Source organism: Leucopleurus acutus, assembly GCF_964270905.1.
Source record: "Leucopleurus acutus genome assembly, chromosome: 11".
In the NCBI taxonomy this organism is placed as follows: Eukaryota; Metazoa; Chordata; class Mammalia; order Artiodactyla; family Delphinidae; genus Leucopleurus; species Leucopleurus acutus.
The window spans coordinates 81234777-81255658 of NC_139152.1; the positions used below are offsets into that span (position 1 = coordinate 81234777).

Below are 20882 nucleotides of genomic sequence, written 5' to 3' on the forward strand. Positions count from 1 at the left end.
AACCACTGCGCCGGGAAGCCCCGGATTTTTTTTTTTAGGTGACTAGTATATTGGGGCTCATTTAAATGAAAAGAAAGTAAGCCCCAGATTCCAGGAGAGACGTTTGAAGGTGAAGGGACAAAAAGAGAAGGTCACGAGCACAAACCCACACAACTCAGAACACCGGCCTGGAATGCGCGCCTGCGCAAAAGGAACCCTCCCGCGCAGAAGCTGGGCCGGAAGGGCTAGGGCGAGTGGGGCGGGGATACGGCTGCTAGGAGAACGCGATGACATTAGGGCCTCGGCGCTCTTCTTCGCCAATGGGTGCCGCCAGTCTGTAGTGACGCACTATGTGCGTCGCGCTGACGACTCGCGAAAGGCACAGATCTAAAGACCCGGAGGACGTTCGGCCGCTGTGAGCCCCAGCCTTTCCGAGAGAGCGGTGGTGTGTTCGCCATCTTAGGGAGTGAGTGTGGCTCGGCCTTCCCTGCAGTGCGTGCGGGGAGCGGAGCGCGGAGACCCGGTGGGGCGCTTCTTTGGCTGTAGGCCCCGTTGGCCTCCTCCTTTGGGGAGGCCGCGGTGACCTCCTCAAGGGCGCGGAGGCGGGAAGAGGCAAGGCCTGGCTGCGGGGGTGGTCCCAGGGTGCCGGTGACTTTAGCCGGCCTAACGGACCCCTTTGCCTTTCCTCTGACCGCCGCTTCCTCTCCCCCTAGAAAGATGTTCTCGTCCGTGGCGCACTTGGCGCGGGCGAACCCCTTCAACGCACCCCACCTGCAGTTGGTGCAAGATGGTCTCGTGGGCCCCCGCAGCAACCCCGCCGGGACCCCGGGCCCACCCCGTCGCTCCCGCAAGCTGGCAGCCGCCTCTGTGGAAGGTGAGGTCAGACCCTGTCCCGATACGGTTGTGAGGTCCCCTCGGCCTTCGTGGCGTGCTCGGCCCGGAGGACAGGGAAGGACGCGCGCCCTGCCCGCGGCAGCGCAGGAGGGCGCCCAGTTGCTTGTCCGAGGATGTCAGCCCGTTCCGCCCGAAGCCGGGTGTCGGATCCTTGGCTCTCCCTCAAGGGCGTGGAAGGGTCTAGGCTCTGCTCCCTCCGTGACCTCCGCGTCCTCGAGTGAGTGGAGGCATAGAGGCCGTGACTAGCTCCTTATCTTCACCGTGAGCCCGCTTGGTCAGCCGACTAGGCATTGGGTAAAGTCTATATCCTAACCACTGGCCACCGCAGTTCTAACTGTATTATCAGTTCTTTGATTTTGCTTTCACTTTCTTTTTAAAAATATTGTTTCCTCCCTTTAGTATTCCCGGAGTCTAATATTAGTTGATACAAGGTGTGTGTGATAACTGGGTAACTCTTGTTTTAATGCGCTTGATTGACTTGTAGACCCGGAGAGACCATAGAAAGGATATAATAGATAGGAATCCCTTTGATCTTATCTCTCGGGTTTCTTGATGATTAGACCCAACTTTATTTTAACTGTGTGTGTTTTAAATCCCAGTGGAGTGTATTTGTAGAGAAACCTGAAAACCGAATTGCAGGAGTACAGAATATGTTATCTACCTTGTACCTGTAAAATGTAAAGATTTAAAAAAAAATTATTACGTGTTTCTGTTCTGTCTTTAGTGTGAGGAAAAAACCCTTACATCATTATTCGGTCCTTCAATTTAGACAGTTAAATCTATGGTCATTTGTGTAGTAAATGTATTTGACTGCAGGAATTTATGTTTATCTATTTTTACACTATAGGGATCCATAAGTGGGGATAGTATTGGTTAGTGGCTGGGGTAGCCTTAGAGGTTTGCAAGCTTTTACATGATTTAAGTTGGATTGGTACTCAGAAGTGTGTTCTTATCAGCCGTTAGTAATTTGGAAGAGCTATTAAATGATATAGAAAACTTTTTTTTAAATTTATATGGCAAAACGAGAGAGAGGTAGTATCTCACAGATAAGAACCTTCAGAATCTTTAAATGATTGTTTTGATTTTGGCAGTGAATTCCTTGCTCACACTAGGTGGAAAATTATCTTTCAGTTTACTTGTAAATGGTGGGCAGAGCTGTTCAGTTGTGATACTACTTTTTCACAGGGAAACGTAGTTCTCTTGCATTCCCATGGCCTTAGTCACCTCTGAAGAAATACTTACTTGATTTTTTTTTTTCAATCAAACAGAGCAGTATAGCTGTGACTATGGATCTGGCAGATTCTTTCTCCTCTGTGGACTTGGAGGAATTATTAGTTGTGGCACAACACATACAGCATTGGTTCCTCTAGATCTGGTTAAATGCAGAATGCAGGTTTGTTTTTGCATGTTGGACTAAATAAAACATTGTTGTAACATGGCTGTTACCTACTAACAAGCTGTGTGGAAACCTAACTGTCCAGGAGGTAAGTTGATAACCAGTAACATGAGTATTATATTAAAACGCATGGTGTGTCTTGTTTTATTACAGAGTACAGTTGTGAATATGGCTCTGCGAAGTTTTACGCACTGTGTGGCTTTGGTGGGGTCTTAAGTTGTGGTCTGACACACACTGCTGTTGTTCCTTTGGATTTAGTGAAATGCCGTATGCAGGTTTGTATTGAGATGACAACATTGAACATCTCTTCTGTGTGTGACTTAATTCCAAGTAATATTAAAGGACTTCACAATTGAGAAGAATGAAGACGTTATGACTGCCGGAAATTTTAGTAGAACACCAAACTCAGATTTCTTTAACGCATGATTTTTACTTTAATTAGTGCTTTAAATCCAAGAAATACCTCTTTTAAAATAAGAGTGAAGGTAGATTGTTGATCTCAGACTCTGGTTGTAAGTGGTTCTTGCTGCTGGGCTGAATTCTGCCTAGAGTTCTTCAAGGCCTACCGATTCTTTTTTGCTCCAAATAGTCATTTTACAAGCACTTACACATCAGAGTAGGCAATCATTCTTTGTGTATTATATGATGTAACTTCATGTCTCTTATTTATTGATAAGATCAAGGCAGAGAACACTATAGATTAAAAAACTCTCACTGTATAGTGTTTAAAATTTGTGGGCATAGCTTCTTGCATATTTATTTACATAAAAGGTTTTCTTTTACAATTAAAATGTCTTAATTAGGATTATTGAAACACAAATAATCAAACATCAAAAATTTATTTGTCCCAAACAGGATTAGCGGTCTACTTACCTAAAAGAGAAAGGAAGGTGAAATGTTAGCAGGGAGAGGAAGGTGATGTATACCAGCCCTTCTAGTACTGGCAGAAATAGATTAAGATTTTTACCCCCATTAGTTAATAGAATGAATATTAAATACACCTTTGCTAAAACGTCTTATGCATGTCTCTTAAAGGGAATTTAATTCTTAACTCAAAAGAGGGTTTTCATGTTGATGTACCTTTTTAACTTGTATTTAATTTGATTGTCTTAAGTTCACAAACTTTACAATCACTTAATGGGTTAGCATATCTCAAGGATATAGACTTAATTATTGTTTATGAAGTAGCTTTAAGACTAATTTTTAAGTGGTAAAGAGAGTTGGGTGGTGGGAAAATCCCGTGTCAGTTTTATCATGTATTTTTGTAGGAATTTTATCCTCTTAACTAACTCTCCAAGACTTAAGTCTGACTGAAAGAAAGCTAGACCTTACTGTACAAAAAGTTACATTTACAAAGATAATAGTAGACATTAAGCTGATATCATGCAGTGAACTTGTATTTACCCACCTTTTGTGTAGTTACTAAAGTTTATATTAGAACCAAAAGGAAAAACTAATAATAACAGAATTAAATGTTTGTGAGAAGTGTTATTATCTCTGTCGTACATTTAATTTTTTTTCTTCTTCTTGTTTTAAATAAAGGTGGACCCACAAAAGTACAAGGGCATATTTAATGGATTCTCAGTTACACTCAAAGAAGATGGTGTTCGTGGTTTGGCCAAAGGATGGGCTCCAACTTTCATTGGCTACTCTATGCAAGGGCTCTGCAAATTTGGCTTTTATGAAGTCTTCAAAGTTTTGTATAGCAACATGCTTGGAGAGGTATGTAATTTACCTTTGAAATTGAAAGTTCTCAGCTTTTAGGGACTTCCCTGGTGGTCCAGTGGTTAAGGCTCCACGCTCCCAACGCAAGGGGCCCAGGTTCGATCCCTGGTCAGGGAACTAGATCCCACATGCCGAAACTAAGACCTGGCGCAGCCAAACAAATAAATAAATATTTAAAAAAGAAGAAAAAGGAAAAAAAGGTCCTCAGTTTTTAATATAAGACCAAAAAGGATCTTAGATTTTTGTTTGACTCAACCTGTTTTTAGAACTGAGGAAGTAGTCTCAGAAAGGGTGAACAGTATGTTTCAAATCATAAGGCTGTTTTTTTTTTATCAACATCTTTATAGGAGTATAATTGCTTTACAATGTTGTGTCATAGGCTGTTTTAACATAAACAGGATAAGAAAAAGAAACTATTTCATTGGATTTCAGTGCTCTTTTTATTGTGCTGTGCTGCTTTCCAAATAAGTTGGATTTGAGTTTTTTAAAGAGAAGGATTGTAGTATCCTGTGTGAGTTCAAGGGTCAACTATCCTTGGCACCTAGACATTCAAAAAATATTCACAGTGTACTGTGATTGATGAGGTTATGAGAGTTACTCAGTCTCATGTGTGTTATCTGTGGACTGTGATAAAGAAACACTTAAAATGTCTGAAATTTAACTGTTGCCTAGAACTGTCTCTTAAATTGAGAACAGCCAGTGCAGCAGCAATTCATGTTTCTCCTTATGTTTTTCATTTAGGAGAATGCCTATCTCTGGCGCACATCACTATATTTGGCTGCCTCTGCCAGTGCTGAATTCTTTGCTGACATTGCTCTGGCTCCTATGGAAGCTGCTAAGGTTCGAATTCAAACCCAACCAGGATATGCTAACACTTTGAGGGATGCAGCTCCCAAAATGTATAAGGAAGAAGGCATAAAGGCGTAAGTAAACGTTTGCCTAAATATATAGTATAAAAATACTCATTTGAGAAAACCGCATTTGTTAGCATTAAACCTGCCAGACTTTCTCTTTTTCATATCTCTTTCCGCCTCACATAGAACGTAAACTCTAGGGGCAAGGAGAAGTTCATACATGGCTTGAACCCTGAATTAAGGGGTTTTTTTTCCCCTAAAGTTAGAATCATTTGTCAGTCTACAAATGACTTGATATTTGACCTAAAGATTAACTCTTAACTTGGGGGTTGGGGAGTGCCCTTGTTAGAATTCTTGTCATCTATGTTCACAGTTAAGAATTTGCATATAGTCGGGCCACACATGCTTCCTTAGATCCACCTTTGTGGATGCCAATCTTGAGCTGAGTTCTACTTGTAAACTTACTGTTTCTTGTAGTTCCAGTGAGAGAAACATCCAGCAACTTTTTTGGTTGTATAGTCAAAGGTGCTTGAGTCATTGGCATGTGAGATAAATATACCTGCATGTTAGTCTTAGGTTCTGATAGAAATGACATGCAGTAGTGCTGCCATTTTGTTACTATCAGGACTTGACTGGTGTGCGGACACGTCTCTTAATAATGAAAAAGTCTGCTAGATGAATATATGCAACTGAGTAAAATAAGTCTTCTGATTTCCTAGATTCTACAAGGGGGTTGCTCCTCTCTGGATGAGACAGATACCATACACCATGATGAAGTTCGCCTGCTTTGAACGTACTGTTGAAGCATTGTACAAGTTTGTGGTTCCCAAGCCCCGAAGTGAATGTTCAAAGCCAGAGCAGCTGGTTGTCACATTTGTGGCAGGTTACATAGGTATGAATTATTTAGAACATGCTTGTCTGTGAAATTAAGAATAATCATTTCCAGTATTGGCCTCTTTTGTGAGGGAAATATATTCCAAAGAAGTTTTATCTTTCCATTGCGTTTTATACACTCTTCAGGATTCATAAATACTTGCTAATTCGTTCCTAAAATAATTGTTTTGTGGTTTGCATGTCATAATTAAGCTCGGGAATGTATTGACTTCACTGCTGTGCCTTTTTTTGTTGTTTAGTTTTTCCAATAACAAATTTTTAATACAAGAGAAAGTGTTAAAATCTGAATATAACTTGAGGGATTGTTCTGTTTTACAGAGGGTAGACTGCTTTATAACTTTTCTTGTCAGTCTCACTCTAAAATATGATTTATTTAAACACAAGAAAATTGTATTACTCATGAAAATGTTGTTGGCTGTGATGTGAAAATTTTTTTTAACTGACCCCATATTGGATCATTTATCTTGACTTTTTTTCAGCTGGAGTCTTCTGTGCCATTGTTTCTCACCCTGCTGATTCTGTGGTGTCTGTGTTGAATAAAGAGAAGGGTAGCAGTGCGTCTCTGGTCCTCCAGAGACTTGGATTTAGAGGTAAGATTTTTTTTCCTCCCCTCTAAAGAAAGAATAACACTTTGGAGTATATTTTTCACTCACATTTCATATTTTATCCAGGTGTATGGAAGGGACTCTTTGCCCGTATCATCATGATTGGCACTCTGACTGCACTGCAGTGGTTCATCTATGACTCCGTGAAGGTCTACTTCAGGCTCCCTCGCCCTCCTCCACCTGAGATGCCAGAATCTCTGAAGAAGAAGCTTGGGTACACTGAGTAGATGAAAGCAGATGTGGACTGAATCTGCTTGTTGATCAGTGTTGAGGAAAATGCAGAAGGAACTTTTATATATCTGACAGTGTAGGAAATTACCTATTCCTAATATAATTACTGTAGTACTCTTGCCAGAAGCAAGAGTTTCAAACTTACTGTTGAAATAAACCCAACTGTTCACGGTTTGTCTGTGACTTGATAATTATTTTTAAAACTATTTTTTAAAGAATTAACCCTAAAATGGAAAGAATTATGCATACATTAGAACCTCAAGGAAAAAAAAATCACTGTTGGTTGAATACTATGATCCCTACTCATAAATTGTCATATGTTTCAGGGTTTGTCACTCAAGAGAGTTTTTACATTTTTAGGAACCATGCCCTAAATTTTTAAAAACAATTTAATTGTTCAGTTTGAATATGGATAAATATTCATTTGTGGTTTATTTTGACAAGTACATTTCCGTATATAATCAGATTTTTGCAACACTTAATATACTTTTAAAAATCCTAATCAGTGTGTTAATCCTTATTTGTAAAAGAAGATAATCTAAATTAGGCTGTTTCTTAGAATGATAGCTTTTTAGAAGGACCAAAACATTTGATAGCTAAAAACTATTTCAGGTAACTTAATTCTCACACAGATCTGACTTTCTAAATTACAAAAAAAAACTATTTCCGGTTTTGTTTTTAAAAAAGGTACCTGCTTGACACCTGGAGTAGGTGAATGCCCCTGGGACGGTGGCACTTCGGCACATTGAAGCATCTGGAATTTGGTTTAAGCCCAAACTGATTTTTTAAAATCTAGAACGTAAGCCACTGTTTAGTTTTCCCTTGTATTTTGGTTAGGAAGTATAAAAGCCCAATCTGTAATATAGTTTATTTTTTCAAGTCTGATTACATTTTACCTTCAGGCCTTTGGATATAATATCTGGATTGAGTTGACAGACCCTGTGTAAAGTATGCAGATGGGACCTCAGGAAAAAAACTTCAAAGGAGTCTAAACAGGAAGATAAATGTTTTCATTACAAACCCATGTTATAAGGTCAGTGAGCTAAATTTAGAAACCAGGTATATCTCATTACATGTTAACTTCTCTCTGTCATCATCACCTGGTCTTGTTTAAGGTTCCAGTCTTATTTTACCTGTGTTGCAGAGAAAAAGGAGGAGTTATGGGTGTAAATTTGGACCAAACTGACAAAAGGTAGAGCTGCGGTCTGACCCCAAGCAAATGATGGCTGTGGCAGTTGGTGTCATCAGTGTGCATTAGTTACTGCTGTGTAACGAATCTTCTGAAATGTAATGGCACGAGATGATACGATCTCAAGCTTTGTGTGGGTCAGAAATTAAGGAGCATTTGTTGGGTTCTTCTGCTTCTGTGTCTCATGAAGTTACAATCAGATGGTAGCTCTTGGGTCATCTCCAAAGGCTTTTTCACATCCGGTTAGAGGGAGATTGTTTGAGCATCTCCCTGTTAGTGGCTCAGGCTTTCCTCAAAATCCACAGCATGGTGGCTTTAGGGCAACTGGACTTATTTCAGGGCTCTGAAGTGGAGCCAGGCAGAAGCTGGATCTTTTATAGGAATTAGCCTTGGAAGTCCTAGCATCACTTCCACTATACTCTTGGTCACCAGAAGTCCCAGAAAATCAAATCCCAGCTTCATGGAAAAGGAGCATAGACTCCACCTCCTACTGGGAGGAGGGTCAGTCACATTGTAAGAGCCTGTGGGATTGGATATATATGTATATTGGGCCAATGGAGAGGTGGACTGTGGATTTAAAAACTTCAGGGTATGCAGTTCAGTCAGCTTCACCATGAGAGGTTTCCACTGCCAGCCAGGATTCAAGTCTTATTTTCAAGAGAAGCAATTGGTTTCATTCGTGGGTATTGACATAAAGTATGCTGTTCAAGCTGTCAAGAATTGCTTGCTATTTGTAGTTAGAGAACTTTCAAAGCTATTTCTGAGGTAAAACCATTTCATCCTCAAAATTCAATTAAAATGCCCACTTAAAATGTGAATTCCCATTTTGTATTTTAAAATTTATTCATGCTGAAAATAAAAATTCTAATAAGGATATTTTAACATTGTTTTTTTCACATTTGGCTTTAAGAAAATGTTAATTCCACAAAACAGAACCCAGTGGGATGAGTATATGTGATTAGTTGTTTAATTGAATTATGTCTTAACACTAGGACATAATTAGTTTCCAGAGAGATCAAATAAAATTCAACTTGTCTCTAAGAAGCTCTAAGAAAGCCAGATTTTTGCTAAATTACCTGGTGACATATACAACAAAATTGAAAAACTTAACAGCTTAACCAAATCTCCATTGTGTGAAAGCTTCATGAAATGTTTTGATACCATTTTGGGGAAAGTGTCCACAATATTCATCAAGTTTGGTGCATGGCAGTCAGTCTTCCTGCTAAATTAGGAGTTATATACTGTTTCTTCAACATAAATTATATAACATATTGTTTATACAATTTTTATCATTTACATGATAAATCAGTAATTGTTAAAAATCCCAGATACCATGTGGATAAGAAACTGATTGCAAACTTTGAGGAATCCGGAGTTCACAACGGAATGCTGTGCCTCTTGATATATCAAACAATGATGTACCTTAGTAAGCTAGCTACTCTTAACAGCTCTTACCTCAGATATTATCTACTGAATCATTTTCTCTTTTGCAAGGCAGCCCTGACTTCACATCCTCCAAAGTGGTCATAGGAGGTGTATGAGATGTTCACCTCACATTGATAAACGGTTTATGAATCTTTGGTGACTTGAATTTCCTAGAAAGCAACTATTCCAAGGTTTTCATTTGTGGTTTTATAGACTCTATAAAGTACCATGCATGCAACAGTCACTTAAAGGTTGGCTATATACTGCATGAAAGCCTAGAGGATGTGTCTCCTACATAAGATACAATTCGTACCCAATATACTGTGATTTGATGTGCAAGTCAGCTAGGTTTCTTTGTGGAACGCAGCATATGCAAGATTTGAAGATGGAGGATAATTCATGTTAGGGGCAATATCTATTATTTCAAGACCCATGATCTCAACACCAGGAGGCTGTATCAACCAAGGTTAAAACTGCTTTTTCAGACATCGTTAATATTCTGAAAATAATAATGTAATCAACTTTTAATCATGGATAAACAATTCTTCACTGATTTTATTGACTGCACAACTGGTTAGACTTTAAATAGTATTAAAGCAGGGAAATTCCACAGAAAGCTGAAGATGACTCACCCGTAAGAGACCATATCTATTGAAGTGATTAATTTTACATTTTCTACTGTTGGGAAACAGATCCAAAGTTTTCCATTCTATATTTGCCTCCACATCTATCTGTCTTGAAAACAAAATCATGACAATGAACCTAGTGACATTCCAGATTTGAGGGTTCCTTCAAGAAAGTCCCACTCAGGATGGCTACCAAATTACTGATAGATTTGTGAATCATTAAAATAATGAGTAGAATAGCAGCAAACAAGATGAGTACCTCATTTATTTGGCACTGATAGAAATTAAAATTTTTTTTTTTTGGCCGTGCTGTGTGGCTTGCGGAGTCTTAGTTCTTTGACCAAGGATTGAACCTGGGCCCCGGCAGTGAAAGCGCCAAATCCTAAGCACTGGACCACCATGGAATTCCCCAGAAACTAATATTTTTCATTAATGAATTTTCAGATAGTTGAATTTATATTTTTAAGTGCTGACGTTTTTTTTGAACTTTTGAATTTTACTTACTTATACAGCAGGTTCTTATTAATTATCCATTTTATACACATTAATGTATACATGTCAATCCCAATCTTCCAATTCATCACACCACCACCACCACCCCCGCCGCTTCCCCCCTTGGTGTCCATACGTTTGTTCTCTACATCTGTGTCTCAATTTCTGCCCTGCAAACTGATTTAGCTGGACCATTTTTCTAGGTTCCACATATATGCGTTAATATACGATATGTGTTTTTCTCCTTCTGACTTACTTCACTCTGTATGACAGTCTCTAGATTCATCCACGTCTCTACAAATAACCCAATTTCATTCCTTTTTATGGCTGAATAATATTCCATTGCAAATATGTACCACATCTTTATCCATTCATCTGTTGACGGGCATTTAGGTTGCTTCCATGACCTGGCTATTGTAAATAGTGCTGCAGTGAACATCGGGGTGCATGTGCTTTTTTTTTTTTTTTGCGGTACGCGGGCCTCTCACTGCTGTGACCTCTCCCGTTGCGGAGCACAGGTGCACAGGCTCAGCGGCCATGGCTCACGAGCCCAGCCGCTCCGCAGCATGTGGGATCTTCCCAGACCGGGGCATGAACCCCTGTCCCCTGCATCGGCAGGCAGACTCAACCACTGCGCCGCCAGGGAAGCCCTGCATGTGCCTTTTTGAATTATGGTTTTCTCTGGGTATATGTCCAGTAGTGGGATTGCAGGATCGTATGGTAATTCTATTTTTAGTTCTTTTAAGGAACCTCCATACTGTTCTCCATAGTGGCTGTATCAATTTACATTCCCACCAACAGTGCAAGAGGGTTTCCTTTTCTCCACACCCTCTCCAGCATTTATTGTTTGTAGATTTTCTGATGATGCCCATTCTAACTGGTGTGAGGTGATACCTCATTTTAGTTTTGATTTGCATTTCTCTAATAATTAGTGATGTTGAGCAGCTTTTCATGTGCTTCTTGGCCATCTGTATGTCTTCTTTGGAAATGTCTATTTAGGTCTGCCCATTTTTTGATTGGGTCGTTTATTTGTTTTTGTTTTATAAATTTATTTATTTTTGGTTGTGTTGGGTCTTTGTTGCTGCACACAGGCTTTCTCTAGTTGTAGCGGATGCAGGCTACTCTTCCTTGCGGTGCGCAGGCTTCTCATTGCAGTGACTTCTCGTTGTGGAACAGGGCTCTAGGCACGCGGGCTTCAGTAGATGTGGTGTGCGGGCTCAGTAGTTGTGGCTCACAGGCTCTAGAGCACAGGCTCAGTAGTTGTGGCATATGGGCTTAGTTGCTCTGCGGCATGTGGGATCTTCCTGGACCAGGGCTGGAACTCATGTCCCCTGCATTGACAGGCGGACTCCTAACCACTGTGCCACCAGGGAAGTCCGGGTTGTTTGTTTTTTTAATATTGAGCTGCATGAGCTGTTTATATATTTTGGAGATTAATCCTTTGTCCATTGATTCATTTGCAAATATTTTCTCCAATTCTGAGGGTTGTCTTTTCATCTTGTTTGTAGTTTCCTTTGCTTTGCAAAAGCTTTTAAGTTTCATTAGGTCCCATTTGTTTATTTTTCTTTTTCTTTCCATTACTCTAGGAGGTGGATCAAAAAAGATCTTGCTGTGATTTATGTCAAAGAGTGTTCTTCCTATGTTTTCCTCTAAGAGTTTTATAATGTCCAGTCTTACAGTTTACTTTTGTGTATGGTGTTAGGGAGTGTTCTAATTTCATTCTTTTACAATGTAGCTGTCCAGTTTTCCCAGCACCACTTATTGAAGAGACTGTCTTTTCTCCGTTGTATATCCTTGCCTCCTTTGTCATAGATTAGTTGACCATAGGTGCATGGGTTTATCTCTGGGCTTTCTATCTTGTTCCATTGATCTATGTTTCTGTTTTTGTGCCACTACCATATTGTCTTGATTACTGTAGCTTTGTAGTATAGTCTGAAGTCAGGGAGTCTGATTCCTCCAGCTCCTTTTTTTTCCCTCAAGACTGCTTTGGCTATTTGGGGTCTTTTGTGTCTCCATACAAATTTAAAAATTTTTTGTTCTAGTTCTGTAAAAAATGCCGTTGGTAGTTTGAGAGGGATTGCTTTGAATCTGTACATTGTTTTGGGTAGTACAGTCATTTTCCCAATACTTATTCTTCCAGTCCAAGAATATGGTATATCTCTCCATCTGTATCACCTTTAATTTCTTTCATCAGTGTCTTACAGTTTTCTGCATACAGGTCTTTTTTCTCCCTAGGTAGGTTTATTCCTAGGTATTTTATTCTTTTTGTTGCAGTGGTAAATGAGAGTGTTTTCTTAATTTCTCTTTCAGATTTTTCATCGTTAGTGTATAGGAATGCAAGAGATTTCTGTGCATTAATTTTGTATTCTGCAACTTTACCAAATTGATTGATTAGGTCTAGTAGTTCTCTGGTGGCATCTTTAGGATTCTCTATGTATAGTATCATGTCATCTGCAAAGAGTGACAGTTTTACTTCTTCTTTTCCAATTTGTATTCCTTTATTTTTTTTTCTTCTCTGATTGCCATGGCTAGGACTTCCAAAACTATGTTGAATAATAGTGGTGAGAGTGGACATCCTTGTCTTGTTCCTGATCTTAGAGGAAATGCTTTCAGTTTTTCACCTTTGAGAATGGTGGTTGCTGTGGGTTTGTCATATATGGCCTTTTTAATGTTGAGGTAGGTTCCCTCTGTGCCCACTTTCTGGAGAGTTATTATCATAAATGGGTGTTGAATTTTGTCAAAAACTTTTTCTGCATCTATTGAGATGATCATATGGTTTTTATTCTTCAATTTGTTAATATGGTGTATCACATTGATTTGCATATAGTGAAGAATCCTTGCATCGCTGGGATAAATCCCACTTGATTATGGTGTATGATCCTTTCAATGTGTTGTTGGATTCTGTTTGCTACTATTTGTTGAGTTTTGCATCTATATTCATCAGTAATATTGGTCTGTAATTTTCTTTTTTTGTAGTATCTTTGTCTGGTTTTGGTATCAGGGTGATGGTGGCCTCATAGAATGAGTTTGGGAGTGTTCCTTCCTCTGCAATTTTTTGGAAGAGTTTGAGAAGGATGGGTGTTAGCTCTTCTCTAAATGTTTGATAGAATTCAGCTGTGAAGCCATCTGGTCCTGGACTTTGGTTTGTTGGAAGATTTTTAATCACAGTTTCAATTTCATTACTTGTGATTGGTCTGTTCATATTTTCTATTTCTTCCTGGTTCAGTCTTGGAAGGTTTTACCTTTCTAAGAATTTGTCCATTTCTTCCAGATTGTCCATTTTATTGGCATAGAGTTGCTTGTAGTAGTCTCTTAGGATGCTTTGTATTTCTGCGGTGTCTGTTGTAACTTCTCCTTTTTCATTTCTAATTTTATTGAATTGAGTCCTCTCCTTCTTTTTCTTGATGAGTCTGGCTAATGGTTTATCAATTTTGATAAACCAGATTTTAGTTTTATTGATCTTTGCTATTTTTTTTTAAAGGTGTTCAGGTTAGGAGTTTATTAATTAATTAATTTATTTTTGCTGTGTTGGGTCTTCGTTTCTGTGCGAGGGCTCTCTCTAGTTGTGGCAAGCGGGGGCCACTCTTCATCGCGGTGCACGGGCCTCTCACTATTGCAGCCTCTCTTGTTGCGGAGCACAGGCTCCAGACACGCAGGCTCAGTAGTTGTGGCTCATGGGCCTAGTTGCTCTGTGGCATGTGGGATCCTGCCAGACCAGGGCTTGAACCCATTTCCCCTGCATTAGCAGGCAGATTCTCAACCACTGTGCTACCAGGGAAGCCCTGCTATTGTTTTCTTCATTTCTATTTCATTTATTTCTGCTCTGATTTTTATGATTTCTTTCCTTCTACTAACTTTGGGTTTTGTTTGTTTTTCTTTCTCTAGTTCCTTTAGGTGTAAGGTTAGATAGTTTATTTGAAGTTTTTCTTGTTTCTTGAGGTAGGCTTGTATTGCTTTAAACTTCCCATTAGAACTGCTTTTGCTGCATCCCATAGGTTTTGGATCATTGTGTTTTCATTGTCATTTGTCTCTAGGTATTTTCTGATTTCCTCTTTGATTTCTTCAGTGATGTCTTGGTTATTTAATAACGTAGTGTTTAGCCTCCATGTGTTTGTGTTTTTTACGTTTTTTCCCCTGTAATTGATTTCTAATCTCATAGCGTTGTGGTCAGAAAAGATGCTTGATATGATTTCAATTTTCTTAAATTTACTGAGGCTTGATTTGTGACCCAAGGTGTGATCTATCCTGGAGAATGTTTCATGCACACTTGAGAAGAAAGTGTAATCTGCTGTTTTTGGATGGAATGTCCTATAAATATCAGTTAAATCTATCTGGTCTATTATGTCATTTAAAGCTTGTGTTTCCTTATTAATTTTCAGTTTGGATGATCTGTCCATTGGTGTAAGTGAGGTGTTAAAGTCCCCCACTATTACTGTGTTACTGTCGATTTCCTCTTTTTTTTTTTTTTTTTTGTGGTATGTGGGCCTCTCACTGTTGTGGCCTCTCCTGTTGCGGAGCACAGGCTCCGGACGTGCAGGCTCAGTGGCCATGGCTCACGGACCCAGCTGCTCTGTGGCATGTGGGATCTTCCCGGACCGGGACACGAACCCGTGTCCCCTGCATCAGCAGGCGGACTCTCAACCTGCGCCACCAGGGAAGCCCAATTTCCTCTTTTATAGCTGTTACCAGTTGACTTATGTATTGAGGTGGTCCTTTGTTGGGTGCATATATATTTATAATTGTTATATCTTCTTCTTGGATTGATCCCTTGATCATTAGGTAGTGTCCTTCCTTGTCTCTTGTAACATTCTTTATTTTAAAGTCTATTTTATCTGATAGAGTATTGCGACTCCAGCTTTCTTTTAATTTCCATTTGCACCGAATATCTTTTTGCACCCTCTCACTTTTAGTCTGTATGTGTCCCTAGGTCTGAAGTGGGTCTCTTGTAGACAGCTTATATATGGGTCTTGTTTTTGTATCCATTCAGTGAACCTGTGTCTTTTGGTTGGAACATATAATCCATTCACGTTTAAGGTAATTATCAATATGTATGTTCCTATTACCATTTTCTTAATTGTTTTGGGTTTGTTTTTGTAGGTCCTTTTCTTCTTTTTGTTTCCCACTTAGAGAAGTTCCTTTAGCCTTTGTTGTAGAGCTGCATTGGTGGTGCTGAATTCTCTTAGCTTTTGCTTGTCTGTAAAGCTTTTGATTTCTCCATCGAATCTGAATGAGATCCTTGCTGAGTAGAGTAATCTTGGTTGTACGTTCTTCCCTTTCATCACTTTAAATATGTCATGCCACTCCCTTCTGGCTTGTAGAGTTTCTGCTGAGAATTCAGCTGTTAACCTTATGGGAGTTCCCTTGTATGTTATTTGTCATTTTTCCCTTGCTGCTTTCAGTAATTTTTCTTTGTCTTTAATTTTTGCCAGTTTGATTACTTTGTGTCTTGGCATGTTTCTCCTTGGGTTTATCCTGCTTGGGACTCTCTGCGCCTCCTGGACTTGGGTGGCTATTTCCTTTCCTGTGTTATGGAAGTTTTTGCCTGTCATCTCTTCAAGTATTTTCTCTGGTCCTTTCTCTCTCTCTTCTCCTTCTGGGACCCCTATAATGCGAATGTTGTTGCATTTAATGTTGTCCCAGAGGTCTCTTAGGCTGTCTTCATTTCTTTTCATTCTTTTTTCTTATTCTGTTCTTCAGCAGTGAATTCCACCATTTTGTCTTCCAGGTCACTTATCCATTCTTCTGCCTCAGTTATTCTGCTATTGATTCCTTCTAGTGTATCTTTCATTTCAGTTATTGTATTGTTCATCTCTGTTTGTTTGTTCTTTAATTCTTCTAGGTCTTTGTTAAACATTTCTTGCCTCTTCTCCATCTTTGCCTCTATTCTTTTTCTGAGGTCCTGGATCATCTTCACTATCATTATTCTGAATTCTTTTTCTGAAAGGTTGCTTATCTCCACTTCACTTAGTTGTTTTTCTGGGGTTTTATCTTGTTCCTTCATCTGGTACATAGCCCTCTGCCTTTTCATCTTGTCTATCTGTCTGTGAATGTGGTTTTTGTTCCACAGGCTGCAGGATTGTAGTTCTTCTTGCTTCTGCTGTCTGCCCTCTGGTGGATCAGGCTATCTAAGAGGCTTGTGTAAATTTCCTGATGGGAGGAACCTGTGGTGGGTAGAGCTGGCTGTTGCTCTGGTGGGCAGAGCTCAGTAAAACTTTAATCTGCTTGTCTGCTGATGGGTGGGGCTGGGTTCCCTCCCTGTTGGTTGTTTGGCCTGAGTCAACCCAACACTGGAGCCTACCGGGGGCTCTTTGGTGGGGCTAATGGCGGACTCTGGGAGGTCTCAAGCCAAGGAGTACTTCACAGAACTTCTGCTACCAGTGTTCTTGTCCTCATGGTGAGACACAGCCAGCCTCCACCTCTGCGGGAGACTCTCCAACACTAGCAGGTAGGTCTGGTTCAGTCTCCCCTGGGGTCACTGCTCCTTCCCCTGGGTCCTGATGCACACACTACTTTGTGCCCTCCAAGAGTGGAGTCTCTGTTTCCACCAGCCCTGTCGATGTCCTGCAATCAAATCCCACTAGCCTTCAAAGTCTGATTCTCTGGGGATTCCTTCTCCCATTGCCGGACCCCCAGGTTGGGAAGCCTGATGTGGGGCTCAGAACCTTCACTCCAGTGGGTGGACTTCTGTGGTATAAGCGTTTTCCAGTTTGTGAGTCACCCACCCAGCACTTACGGGATTTGATTTTATTGTGATTGCACCCCTCCTACTATCTCATTGTGGCTTCTCCTTTGTCTTTGGATGTGAGGTATCTTTTTTGGTGAGTTCCAGTGTCTTCCTGTCGATGATTATTCAGCAGTTAGTTGTGATTCTGGTGTTTTCAAAAGAGGGAGTGAGAGCATGTCCTTCTACTCTGCCATCTTGAACCAATCCAGCCTGAAATTTTTCTTTTTAAATATTTTTCACGTCTAAAATGCATTATTGTGTCTGATTAAGTTGATTACATTTCATTTGGTATCATCATTATGAACATCAAATACTGCATTAGGATGTACTACAGTGATACTCTCCCTGTGGGCTATAGAGCTGTTTTCCAAAAAGCAGTTCCATAGTATGTAACTTTTTGTTTTATTAATTAATGGCTTTGTCCTTTTTCAGATGTGTCAGGCACTTTAGATATATTAATGCTAATATTCACAGCAGTGCTATAAGGTAGATATTATTATTTATTATTTACAGATGAAGAAATTAAGGGTCACAGATATTAAATTTGTCCGAGGCCACAGAACTAGGCAGAGCTAGGATTGCAACCTAGTGTCTCTGATTTCAAACTCTCATGTTTCTACGTATTAAAACAGAGATGAATCAAATATTGTTCCAAAAAATATGTCTTTTGCCACTGTAATTATGGGGCAGTCCATCACAAAAAATCATTATGGTTTGGAATAAGAACTCAAATACCCATAACACAAATAATTGCTGTATCTAGTAACACAGTCACCATATGTAATGGATTCTATTCCTAGTATTTAAGGCAAATGCATACAAGCACTTACTCTGTGCAGCTGTGTACTAGGTGCAAAGGGATATTACTTTTTAATTTTTTAAAAATTTTTGGCCGTGTTGGGTCTTTGTTGCTGTGCGTGGGCTTTCTCTAGTTGTGGCGAACAGGGGCTACTCTTTGTTGCGGTGCATGGGCTTCTCATTGTGGTGGCTTCTCTTGTTGCAGAGCACGGACTCTAGGTGCGCGGGCTTCAGTAGTTGCAGCCCGCAGGCTCAGTAGTTGCAGCACGAGGGCCCTAGAGCGCAGGTTCAGTAGTTGTGGCGCACAGGCTTAGTTGCTCTGCGGCATGTGGAATCTTCCTGAACCAGGGATCAAACCTGTGTCCCCTGCATTGGCAGGTGGATTGTTAACTACTGAGCCACCAGGGAAGTCCCAGGATATCACTTTTAAAAACAGAATACGTGATATGAGGAATCAAGAAACTCATGATCTCGTTTCAGACACCCATGAAACCATTTGCAAAGAACGATGGACACTTAGTGCTTAAATAAAGTTTTGGCAATAAAATTGTGAGGGAGACTTCAAATGCTACAGCATTTCAGGAAAGAAAAAATAATATGGAGTCATAGAAGCAGGGAGAAATTTTCTTGGGGCTCAACTTAGAACTATGTGAATCAATTTTTTTAATTTTTTATTTATTTTTTTTGCATTACGCGTGCCTCTCACTGTTGTGGCCTCTCCCGTTGCGGAGCACAGGCTCCGGACGTGCAGGCCCAGCGGCCATGGCTCATGGGCCCAGCTGCTCCGTGGCATGTGGGATCTTCCCGGACCGGGGCACGAACCCGTGTCCCCTGCATCGGCAGGCGGACCCTCAACCGCTGCGCCACCAGGGAAGCCCTGTGTGAATCAATTTTAATGCTAACTCTTTAATGGCAAAAAGCCCAAGTCTTAGGGATGAGCCATTCTGGTGTAAGAATTCATAAACTTGAGACTCATCCTAGAAGCGGCCAAGATGGTGGAGTAGGAAGGCCCTGAGCTCTCCTCCTCCCACAGACATACAAAAGTTACAACTATCTAAAGCGCAATTATTGATGAGAACCACCTGAAGGCTAGCAGAAAAGATATTCTACAACTGAAGATATAAAGGAAGCACAATGATACAATTAGGAGGGTCAGAGATGAGGTATACTAAAGACCCATACTCCAGGGTAGGTGACCCACAAGTTGGAGGATAATTACAACTGCAAAGTTTCTCCCCCAAAATTGAGGGGTCTGAGCTCCACTTCCTGCTCCCCAGACCCAGGGGTCCCGCTCTGAGGAGACAAGCCCCCAGAACATTTGGCTTTGAAGGCCAGTAGGGCTTACTTTTGGGAAACTCAGAGGGTTGGGAGATACAGACTCCACACAAAATCTCATATGTTCCAAGACCCAGTGCAGAAGCAGTAGTTTTAAAGGAGCCTGGGTCAGACCCACTGGCTGATCTTGGAGAGCCTCCTGGAGAGGCAGGAGGCAATTGAGACTCACTCTGGCGACGTAGACACCGGCAGCAGCCATTTTGGGGAGCTCCCCCACGAGAACACTGGTGCTGCCAAGTGTCATTTTGGAATCCTCCTTCTAGCTTATAGGGTCTGGACCCGGCCCTGTCTGCCAGCTGCTAGGGACCAGAACTGGGACACTGCAAGCCACACAGCTAGGTAGGTGGGGACAAAACAGGCCAGCTTCCCTGGGATTCAGCTGCCCTGGAACCCAGCCTTGCCCACCAGAGAGCCCAGGATCTGTCTCCAACCCGTGTCCACCAGTGGGCCAGCACTGGCCCCGGGAACTGGCCTCACCCAATAGGAGGTGGTCACCAGCCCCAGGACCCCATGGGTGCTGGCTCTACCCACCTGTGGGTTGACACCAACTCTGGAACACCTAGGGCACTGCCACCAGAGACCCTGGGACCTGGCTCTGCCCATCAGCAATTCCACTCCTGGTTGTTTAACCAAAGAAAAGAAAAACACTAATTTGAAAAAATACATGCACCCCCTATGTTCATTACAGCGTTATTCACAATTGCCAACATATATACAAGCAACCTAAGTGCCCATCAATAGATGAATGGATAAAGAAGATGGGGTAGATATGGGGTATACCATATATCACAATGGGATATATATCACATATCACAGTGAGGTATATATCACAATGGAATATTAGTCATGAAAAGGAATGAAATCTTGCCATTTGTGACAATACGGATGGACCTAGAGGGTATTATACCAAGTGAAATAGAGAAAGACGAAAATACTGTATGATTTCACTTATATGTGGAATCTAAAAAACAAAACAAATGAACATAACTAAACAGAAACAGACTCAGAGATAGAGAACAAACAGGTGGTTGCCAGAGCGGAAGGGGGTGGGAGGGGAGAGAAATAGGTGGGGAGATTAAGAGGTACAAACTTCCAGTTACAAAATAAATGAGTCATGGGGATGAAATGTAGTGTGGGGAATAGAGTTAATAATTATGTAATATATTTTCATGGTGACAGAAGCAACTACACTTACCATGGTGATCATTCATTTTGAAATATATAAAAATATCAAATCAGTGAAAATTCCCTGGCGGTCCAGTGGTAAGGACTCCGCGATTTCACTGCTGAGTGCCTGGGTTCAGTCCCTGGTGGGGGAACTATGCTGCAAGCCACTTGGTGTGACCAAAAAAAAAAATCAAATCACTATGTTGTGTACCTGAAACTAATGTAATGTTGTAGTGTTGCAGGTCAGTTATACTTCAAAAACAGACAAACAAACAAATTCATAGAAAAAGAGATCAGATTTGTGGTTATCAGAGGTGGGGGGTGGGGGAGAGGGATTGGATTAGGTAGTCAAAAGGTACAAATTTACAAGATAAAGAAATACTAGGGATATAATATACAACATGATAAATATAACACTGGTGTATGTTTTATATGAAGGTTAAGAGTAAATCCTAAAAAAAAAAAAAAGTAAATCCTGAGTTCTCATCACAAAGAAAAATATGTATTTTCTATTTCTTTCATTTTGTATCTATAGGAGATGATGGATG

The 20882-nt window shown here is 40.6% G+C and overlaps 1 protein-coding gene across 3 annotated transcripts; it reads left to right on the forward strand.

Moving 5' to 3' along the window:
- Positions 1 to 343: 343 nt before the first annotated feature.
- Positions 344 to 8770, forward strand: SLC25A3 (solute carrier family 25 member 3). Of its 3 annotated transcripts, XM_082850773.1 has the most exons (8): positions 344 to 445; positions 693 to 853; positions 2423 to 2544; positions 3812 to 3991; positions 4736 to 4917; positions 5568 to 5740; positions 6222 to 6332; positions 6414 to 6969. In XM_082850773.1, exons 2-8 carry the CDS (start codon positions 697 to 699, stop codon positions 6572 to 6574), a joined length of 1086 nt encoding a protein of 361 aa, XP_082706899.1. In that variant the 5' UTR covers positions 344 to 445; positions 693 to 696; the 3' UTR covers positions 6575 to 6969. The 3 variants fall into 3 exon arrangements, with proteins under 3 accessions (XP_082706899.1, XP_082706901.1, XP_082706900.1); XM_082850775.1 differs by lacking the exons at positions 344 to 445; positions 2423 to 2544 and adding an exon at positions 2142 to 2266 and having other exon boundaries at positions 6414 to 8770; XM_082850774.1 differs by lacking the exon at positions 344 to 445 and having other exon boundaries at positions 6414 to 6970.
- The last annotated feature ends 12112 nt before the right edge of the window (positions 8771 to 20882 follow it).